This window comes from Periophthalmus magnuspinnatus, chromosome 7 (genome assembly GCF_009829125.3).
Source record: "Periophthalmus magnuspinnatus isolate fPerMag1 chromosome 7, fPerMag1.2.pri, whole genome shotgun sequence".
Lineage (NCBI taxonomy): Eukaryota > Metazoa > Chordata > Actinopteri > Gobiiformes > Gobiidae > Periophthalmus > Periophthalmus magnuspinnatus.
The window spans coordinates 18,376,089-18,385,938 of record NC_047132.1 but is presented as its reverse complement, the minus strand read 5'-3'; the positions used below and the strand labels follow the sequence as shown (position 1 = coordinate 18,385,938).

The window sequence follows — 9,850 nt, the reverse complement described above, 5'->3', positions numbered from 1 at the left end:
GTTCAGTTTCTACAAGTGTGCTCTGCTTGTGTTCTTGGTTGATCTTGTGTCTAAAGGGCTGGACGCACACCAAAACCTGTTTGGAGATCAGGAACCGGAAGAACTCACTGCACCAGAAAATCCTCCTGCCATTCAGCTGCTAATCGCTACCACACTGTACATTACTACTACTACTTCTACTACTATTCCAGGTTATCTGACCTGTCAATCACTATACAGGTGAGTGTCAAGCTACTACCTCATCTAACTCCTACCACTACTGCAACAGTCTTACTAAGTGGTCATGTTCTAGCTCATCACACAATCACTTAACGTTGCAGACGGTAGGTTCTAAAAATGTTATTATTTTTATACATCCAAACCCACAAATAAAATATGATTAGTAATATTAGAAGTAGTAATAATAAAATAAACATACAAAACTATATTTAGGACACAAATACCACACTGCTTTGAGTTCTGAGTCCAAGTTTTTTACTCCTTCCTTCCTCCATATATTTCCCTCTCTTTGTGCCTTGGCGTGATTGGTCGATTCCTCTGTGTCGTCACGGTAACCAGTCAGCTGTTCACTTCTGCCTTCCTAGAAACCAAACAAAAACAACAAAACCACACATCAATTAAGACGACAGGACCAAAGAGAGAGTGGCTTTCACGGTTCCCTTCTGTAGTGGCTAAAACTAAAGCTTACAGTACTAGTACACACAGGACTGTTAAAAATGCTAAGTGTTAGTTTTGGTGGCCTCTGGTGGTGGCTTTTAGATCACTTTTTCGGCAGCCAGTCACAATGTTGTTGACAATACAGTAGGAATATATGATTTGCATCTGCCAATCTGAATAAGTTCCATTTACCATAGTGAAACAATGTGATTTGTGTAGAGTTCTGTGTAAATAGAAATAACAAAAAAAAATTGAAAAAAAGTCTCACATTTGGTTACAACTTTCCTGTACACACACAATATTATTTGTCTAACTATTTATATATTTATTACATATTACATAACTAAATCACAATACTTTCTCCAATGTTCTCATCCTTACACTAACATTATTCACAAGCTTACAGATATTTTAGTATGTTATAGGCTAAAATTATATTCTAGTCTGGTTATGGTTATATTGGTCTCATGTAGGGCTGGGTGATTTTGCCTGAAAATGAAATATTATAAGATTTTTTATTTGATTTCTGATTTTTTTTCCTGCATCTCCTCTAAAAATGTTATCCAAATTACAGAACATGGTCAAAGCTGAAAAGACTGTATTCAGCGATCATATTTACCCCATTGTCCATTGGGAAATCTTTATGGATGAGATAAAACAAAGTAAAACAACATTTCATTTGATGACACTGATCTTAAAGCAGTCAGCGCTGGCCCTGTGCTAAACTTTGGTCCATGTGACTGTAGTGGGCAGCCTTTCCAATGTAAGAAATTTGGCAAAATAAAATATTGTTTTTCCCCAAACAAATCCATTTGAACATCAAATTCGGTTTCATACATTTTTTGCCCAGCTCTAGTCTCAAGTACTTTGAATGGCTGAAATGTGACTTATAAACACAATTTGTACTTATATAGAATCAATGCAGTCTTGTAATTACATGTTTAACTTTCTAAATATTTTTCCATTTAATAATCTGGATTAAGTTTTCTGTCTCCCGTATTTTGTGGCCGTAGTTACATTATATATTGTTGTGGTCATATATAGAGTAGTGTGTTTTAATATATGCATGTGTTTTTCTTGTGCATGACTGATGGATTATGGAGCTCATAGTTCAGACACAGACAGCTGTAAAAACACTTGGCAAAACTAAAAATATCCAATAGACAGGAGCTGGAGAAACACTTCATCATTCGGACAGCTGAGATGTTTTGAAGGTAAGGTCAGATTATGATGGTATGGACATGTGCAGAGGAGGGATATTTTGTGCAGAAGGATGCAGAGGTTTTGGATTAACAAGACCAACACCATGTGGCACCAACACTGTTTTGCTCCATCTCTCTTCCCTGTCTCCTGTGTCTCTTGGGTCTCCACTCAACACTTCATCTGAATCTCTCGGAGTTTCCGTCCCTTTTATGGCCCACCTCAGGCGCAGGTTAAATTTAGTCTCAAAGACCACAAACTGCTGCCTTTTTCATCACTGACAGCTTTTTTTTTTAAAGATCATATTCAGAGTCAACAGTGAGGAAAGGAACATAGCTTAATTACCTCTGCAGAGCTGAAATGGTGAAGAGACACTTTAGCACAAAAATGGGAAGTTTGAGGCGAATTCACACTAGAAAATATATCTCTGAAATATTAACAGCTTTTGCGCATGTTTGAGTAATCCATCATATGTTCTCCCTGCTGACATCTCACACTGCTTGCCTTAAGGTCTTGACAGCAGCTGGTGGTAATCCAGAAGAACTCCTCCTTGTTTTAAAGTCCTTTCAATATACTCACTGTGATCATTGAAGTTGTCAAATTCTCTTCAGTATGCTCCTAACCAATACTTCAATAGTTTCATGTATTTTTTGTTAGCTTTACTTTTTTACAGCTTCAGTGTTCAGTCTGTTCTTGCACCCTCTGCCTGTGCTTTCTATACACAAATAAAAGGCCATAGATCAACTTGTTTTTAAGGGATTTCATACATGGTAATTAGCACGTGGTCCAAGCCAGTCCTAGCCTATTTGTATTCAATAGACATAAATTCAAACTGTATTAAAGCCTGTGTTGGATTTTTAAACTGTATAATAATATAGGTTTGGATGCGAGTACAGGTTCATTTGTGTCCAGCAGAGAGCAGTGTTTCCACATAAACGCGCTTCTGCTCTGCTGTTCATTTGTTTATTTGGGGCCAAATCTGAACTGAGACAAAAGATTCCTCCTCCTCTCCCTCCTCGCTTCCTTTTCCTATCAATTCTTTCTCAGTTCCTTTTCATTTCCTTTTTTCCCTATTTCAGGCCCCTCCCATTTCCCTCCATGATTCTGTGGACCCTCTTTTAGTCCAGTGAAGTCTAGTTCTCCCTTTAAATAGTTTTAGAATAAGATGCACGATAAAATTATTTAAAGCTTTTATGAAATCACTACTACTGCTATTAACACTACTGTAACTATCCTCACTAATATACTATAGTACTTTAGTCAGTATACTATTACTATTATTGTTCATTGTACATAAGTTAAGTTAAAGTTGCTCCCCTATAGAGAAATACTATTGTAAATATCTGTTTGTAGAGGAAACAGATGATTTCATTTTAAAATAGGCCTGCTTTATAGATAAAATGAATGTATTTCTCATTTTTTCTTCTGACCAAAAACAAAAGCAGTTTGGGAAGGTCTTGCCCCTCATTAAAGCCTCAATGCTGCTTTTAGAGGGCTCTGTGTTCCCACATGCATGTGAGTGTTTGTGTGTGTGTATGTTTGTGTGTGTGCACGCTCATCCTGGGAGGGTGCACATCTTCACAAAGAGCCCATCGAGCCGTGTTCTGAGTACCCCCAGTTCCCACAGACCCCTCCCCAAAGAGAGCTCCAGCACGGACCCCAGTCTGCAAGCCACCACTGCCCACAAACAACAGCTCCAACTGGGACACAGGCTGGACGGACACCCCCTTTTTCTCTGGAGCTCCATCACAACTGCAGATACAGGTTTAGAGGCAAGCTTGGCAACTCACCGAATCTCAGTGGATTAAAGTGAATTATTTCAGTTATTGTCTGCTTTTGTTGGGGACATTTTTACAGAATTTTACGGATTTATGCCATTATATGATTTGCACTTTTTGCAGCCAGATTAAGATTTTGACTACCTTGGTTGTTGCCAGTTTACCAAAAAAATAATAATAATATTTTTTTAATACAAAACTTTTTTATCGCTGCTGCATTTGTAATCTGTCAGAACACACACTGCTCGTGGACACTGTAAAAAGTGACAAACTTGGACCAATTTTTGAAAATGTTATAACACTGAATGTTTCAACAAAAATATTTTTCCAGTTTTATTTCATTAAATGCAATAATTTAGATTTTTGGTAGAATAATGGCTCAATTTTTTGTGTCCTGGCTGTATTTTTTTGCTCTGCTCCTTGTTTATGAAGTGCACAGTGTTTCGGATCAGACCAGAACCTCCTCTCAGGTGGACCCCGACCAGGTGTGGATGGGGCAGATTCTGGAGAACCCCCTCTCAGAGATGTTTGACCTGGATGTAGTGAAGTCGCGGCGTCAGGTGCGAGGGGCTGAGGAGGAGGATCAGCAGTCGGCCTTCGGTCAGTCCCTGGAGAACGACTCGGTGACAGTCTCCGCCTCCAACCTGAGTGTACTGAATGAGTCCACCCCAGAGATAGGCTTCAGGAACCCACTGTACCCGCTGAGGGAGGGGTCCATTCTAGGTTGGGCCATGCTGATGCTGGGGGGGCTGGTCTTTGTGCTAGGGGTCGGGGGAAACATGGCCGTTATGTGTGTGGTGTGGAATAATTACTACATGAGGTCCGGGTGGAACTGCCTGCTTGCCAGTGTCTGTCTGTGGGACTTCCTGGTTCTGGTCCTGTGTCTCCCGGTTATTTTGCTGAACCAGCTCTCTGATAGGAGAATCCTCCCTGACATCACCTGCCGCATGGTGCCATATATGGAGGTGGGTAGGGCACACACTCCTCCATAAATGAATCTCCTATTTTCTGCACCTCAAAAACAGACCTGAAGCATTTAACTTCAGTCTTGAGTAGGCATCTCAGGCTGCCTCCTCTGAACAGAAGAAATAGCTTAGCATCATATAACTCTCCCCTTTCTCCAGCACATTTTTTGCAGGTTTATAAAATACAATACAAGGCATCTATATGTTGTGCCATGTTGCTAAAGGCTGTGCTATTTCAAAATGTTTAATTTCACACTTTTATCAGGAAGGAAAGGCAAACATTTACATATTCTCAATGTCCTTTGCTCCTGGACAGGACTTACATGGAAAAGACATTCTGAATATGGAAGGAGTAGAAACTGGGACTGCTAAATAAGATGACTTGTGGGGGTCAAAGTCTGCTGTGTACAGCCCAGGTCTGTGTGTTCATAGGTCTGGGCAGAACAAACAGAACTTCATATTCAGGGTCGACCTGTGTCAAACTTGAGGGTTCAGTCCCTGTTTTAAATATTATTGTGTTCACCCACTTTCCCTGTCTGATTGTGTCTGAGCATTTGAGCCTTAATCTATCTGATGAGAGCAGTTCTTCCTTCTAGTTTCTATGTTTCTTGTGACTGGCTTCCAGGAACAATCCAGATACAAACTTGTCACTGTTGTTCTTCTGTGTTCTCTGTCTCTTTTCAGGTGGTCTCTCTGGGTCTGTCTTCCTTCACTCTGTGTGTCTTGGGGATTGACCGTTTCCATGCAGCCACCTCATCAGCAGCATCTGATTCATCAGACAGATCATGTGATGCGGGTCGTGTTGAGCGCTGCAAGTCTGTTCTGTTGAAACTTCTCTTTGTTTGGCTCACAGCTCTGTTGTTAGCATCTCCAGAGCTGTTCCTCTGGGAGTCCAGCCCCCTAACGCTAATCGGCGGACGATTGGTCGATACCTGCATTATCACAACATCCTCTCCTCTGACGCTGCTCCTCCCAGACTCTCTGCATTCACTGCTGCTCCGTTACCATCAGGTGAACTACAGTAAAATGGCTGCATTTATTCAATGTTTTCTCCCAGTATGACCTCAAGGCACTTTACATCAAGGAACTATTCTCCTATTCACTCCAACATGTTCACACATCAGTGTAGAGGCACATTTGGAGGCAAAACATCTTCCCCAAAGAACAAAATGGCAGTATGCAACAAGCACTGAGGGACAGATGAACATTGGGGGATAGATGAACTCTGAGGGACAGGTGAACCCTGAGGTAGAGGTGAACTCTGAAGGACAAATGAACTCTGAGGGACAGGTGAACCCTGAGGTAGAGGTGAACTCTGAAGGACAAATGAACTCTGAGGGACAGTTGAGCTCTTAGGGACAGGTGAACTCTGAGGTACAAGTGAACTCTGAGGAATAGGTGAGCTCTGAGGGACAGGTGAGCTCAGTCTTCTCTAAACTCTTGTCTGCTCTGTCCTAGATGCATCTGTAGTGGTGTATCTTGAATCTTGACTCCTCTGTCCTAGGCACGTTTATGGTGGTGTTTCGGGTGTTACTTTCTACTGCCAGTGCTCTTCACCATCCTGTGTCAGATGGCAAGTCGCAACGTCAGTCCATCATCCACACAGAAGTCTCCTTTACGTCACCACGACGATACAGGGTCCAATCAGCGTAGGGCTCTGGAGCGGCAGAGAAATGGTGCCCTCTTGTGCGTGTGTGTGGTGTACGCTTTGTGCACTGGGCCGGAATACGTGACCAACATTGCCTTGACGACTGCCCACATCATTGTCAGCCCAGAAATGGCCTCCATGCTGACTCTCTTACATCACTTCCTGCTATTCCTCAAGGCGGCTCTGTCTCCTTTGCTGCTGCTATGCCTCTGCAAGGTTTGTTCACTTTATAACAAAGAGTATTACATGTATTATAAATAATAATGCACCTAACTAGAGAATGGGTGTTCTTGCAGTCATACTTTGTCATGGTTCTTCTTCTTTTGGGCTTGTTCCTTGTAACAATATCAAGTTTCAATGTGTACAAATCCTCTAATACAGAAATAATGAGAGCTGTTAATTACTATGAGAGAAGATTGTGGAGGGTCTGATCTGGTCTGATCTTGTCTGTAGTCTTTGGGCCAGGCGTTTATGGATTGCTGTTGCTGTTGCTGCTCTGAGTGCCAGCCAATCACATCGCAAGGAAGCCCCGCCCACATCAAACTCAAGTCCAACGAGACATCAATCTTCTTTGACAAAGCCAAGGACACGTCTGCCATCTTGTCCATCTCCAGCTGAAGACGTGGCAGTCTCTGTTCTGCGCATGGTTCCCTTTAACAGCCATTGGTTTACTTTTTTTTTCTTTCATAGATGTATTGTTGTTTTGTGACATCACTGTGAATGAGTTGAAGTTTACTGTAAAGTAGCATCCACATTGAGTCAAACCTAAGCATATTAAAGGGCTTTTCCCAAAAGAAAATAAAACACACACACACGCACATAGCTGCCAGGAGTAGTGGACGAGAAGAACATGCTCAGCAGAAGATGGATTATTGTGAATGTTTTACCAACAATAAGTAATGAATGGAGGAAAAAAGTTTTGTCTGAAATGTGGATGCTCTGAGTTTTGTAATATATATTTGTGTGTTCTGTTAAAAATTATTTTAACTGTAGTTTAATGCTAATGCTGAACTTGCACAAACTGGACAACAAAAAATACATTTTAGAATATTCTGGAGGTTTATTAGTAAGAAAGAACAACAAGATTGAAATGGGAAATATTTGGAAATTTTAAATGAAATATGGTCCAAAAACTGCCATGGAACAAGATTTTGAACAATTTCTTAATTCCCACTTTAATTGAAAGTAAAAGCAGTAAATACAACCATTACAAGTTCATCTATATTGGACATTTAAATCAATGTGGAGATCTTTTTGATAATCCATATAATAGGAGAGTACAAGAAGAGTCTAAACCAGGAGTGTCTCATTGGGTTGCATCTGGTCAAGCATTAGGATTATTGTGGCCTTGGACTACACTGGGACACCAAGACCAATCCAGGACTGGGTTTAATTTTGACTGGACCAAGACAAAAGCAGAACTGGACTTTCAATGCAGAGTGGAGGCCTTGGTCAACAGTGCAGAGATGAGTAATGTAAATCTAATCAGAGGAGTTTATAATATTAATGTTGTAGCACTTTAACTGAAGCTAACTGAGCCCAGACTGTGGACAATTAGAGATTTATGTCACAAAATATGGATATTTCACAATAAAATGGTGTCAATATGAAATATGATCTGTGATTGTAGCCCTATTCATTTAAACATTATCATGACAAAAGCAATTCTAAAACAGCCTCAACCAGATCTAGCTTATATGTATCTGAGTGGTTGTTAGAAAACCAGGTCTAAACCAAGTAGTATACCAGAATAGGTATTCAAACTCCAGAAGAACTTATGACACTGGCCCTAATGAAATTCTTGAGCTGAGTTTAGAGCTGCTCTGAATATTAACAAGCCCACCACTGTCACATCACCAGGACAACGGCTGTGACCTCTGACCTTGTTTCTACAGAGATGCAGACATTGGCTGAAGGGAAATAGAGTTTGGATTATAACCAAGGACTTCATGAACTGCCACAAGAATAACGTTATAGGAGTAAAAGGATCCAGGGCTAAATTGGGGCGAAATCCGTTCCAACTCGTGCAAGGTCTTGTCTTATATCGATTTTAAACAATCTTTTAATTGGAGAAAACCAGGTGGCCTACAGGCATCAACCACACCAGTAAAAACAGCATTAAACCAAGTCAGAGTAGAAGTCTAAGTCTGGATAGCCTCTCTCATAGACTGCATATACAGTTTTTATACATATATACAGATTTCCTTGAAAAAAAAAACTAACATATTTTGTTCACATAGAATGTTGTTGTAAACAATGAGCTCTCTGAAAGACATTATGTTGTAGTCCTAGACCTGGTCTGGACCTGCAGGCTACTATCCATGCAAAGCGTTTCTACTCCTGGAGTCCAAATTATCCCACTGCCAGTATTAACAAAAAGCTGGTAGAGCAGTCAGATCCCTGACGCAAAGGTTGGCAGTTTGATTCCAGCTCCCACAGGTGCATGCTGTCATTGTGTTCACTTAACCCTTGAGCATTGAGCCCTAGTGTGTGCATAGACTGGTATATGAATGTGTATGGATGAGTTGTTCCTTGATGTGCTTTGAGTGTCTTGAAAGTAGAACAGCCCATAAATGTGACAATTTACCATAATATGATTTGATTCTGTTTATTGGTGTATTCCTGGGTTTTGTCATCATCTTATTCACTCTCTTTTCAGCCAGGTTTGGTTTTGCCCTAAGTTCATTTTTCTCTCATGTTTTATGATTGGCCTGGAGCCTGTTCTCTCTCTCTCTCCTCTCCTCATCTCCTCTCCTAAACCCTCTGCTGGTGAATAAACCCAAACGCGATGTGAATGACAGTGAGCTGAGCACAAAGCATCTCTGTTCTCGTCTCCACAGAAACTCAGTGCACTTTGGCTAACGGCTTTGTCCCCTGCTCCACACACCACTCAACAAAAACTCAGAAAAACTGGAGCTTGGTCCAGTCCAGCCTATGAGAGAGAAAGATAGATAGATAGATAGATAGATAGATAGATAGATAGATAGATAGATAGATAGATAGATAGATAGATAGATAGATAGATAGATAGAGGGGAAGGGAGAGACAGAGAGAGAAAGAAAGAGACAGAGAGGGAGAGCTAGAGAGGGAGAGAGAGAGAAAGAGAGAGTTAGAGGGGGAGAGAGAGAGTGTGTGTGTGAGAGAGAGAGGGAAAGAGAGACTTAACCTTAAGAAAGAACAGAAACTGAACTTTCTTTCCTTCGCTGAAGTGATGAAAAAAAAAAAGGTTTTACAGAGCAGAGCCTGGGAAGAGATATATGACTAAGGCCTAACTGAAAGAGACCAACACATAGAAATTATACACTTTGCCTAATACCTTTCTATTATGGCATTAAGCATCTCCATGGAAATAAGTAGATGACACCACCAGGCCAAGTTACAGCTCAAATCTCTCTTTTGAGCAGTAAAAACATTGACTGAATAAATGTAAAAAAAAAAAAAAAAAAAGATATGTTTAATTCCATACTATAGAACATTTCGAGGATTGCTATAACATTTCCATGGAGACAAGCAGATTGCGGTCCCCCGCTAGAAAGTTACATAGTGCATCTTTAAGTGAAAACTGAAAACGTACAAGTGCATTTGACCGCCTGAGCAAACGC

At 40.7% G+C, this 9,850-nt stretch overlaps 1 protein-coding gene across 1 annotated transcript; it reads left to right on the top strand.

Moving 5' to 3' along the window:
* The first annotated feature begins 3,459 nt into the window (after positions 1–3,459).
* On the top strand, positions 3,460–7,864 carry LOC117372950 (G-protein coupled receptor 37-like 1). Its single transcript, XM_033968802.2, has 4 exons — positions 3,460–4,600; positions 5,285–5,611; positions 6,105–6,464; positions 6,702–7,864. Exons 1-4 carry the CDS (start codon positions 4,010–4,012, stop codon positions 6,864–6,866), a joined length of 1,443 nt encoding a protein of 480 aa, XP_033824693.1. The 5' UTR covers positions 3,460–4,009; the 3' UTR covers positions 6,867–7,864.
* The last annotated feature ends 1,986 nt before the right edge of the window (positions 7,865–9,850 follow it).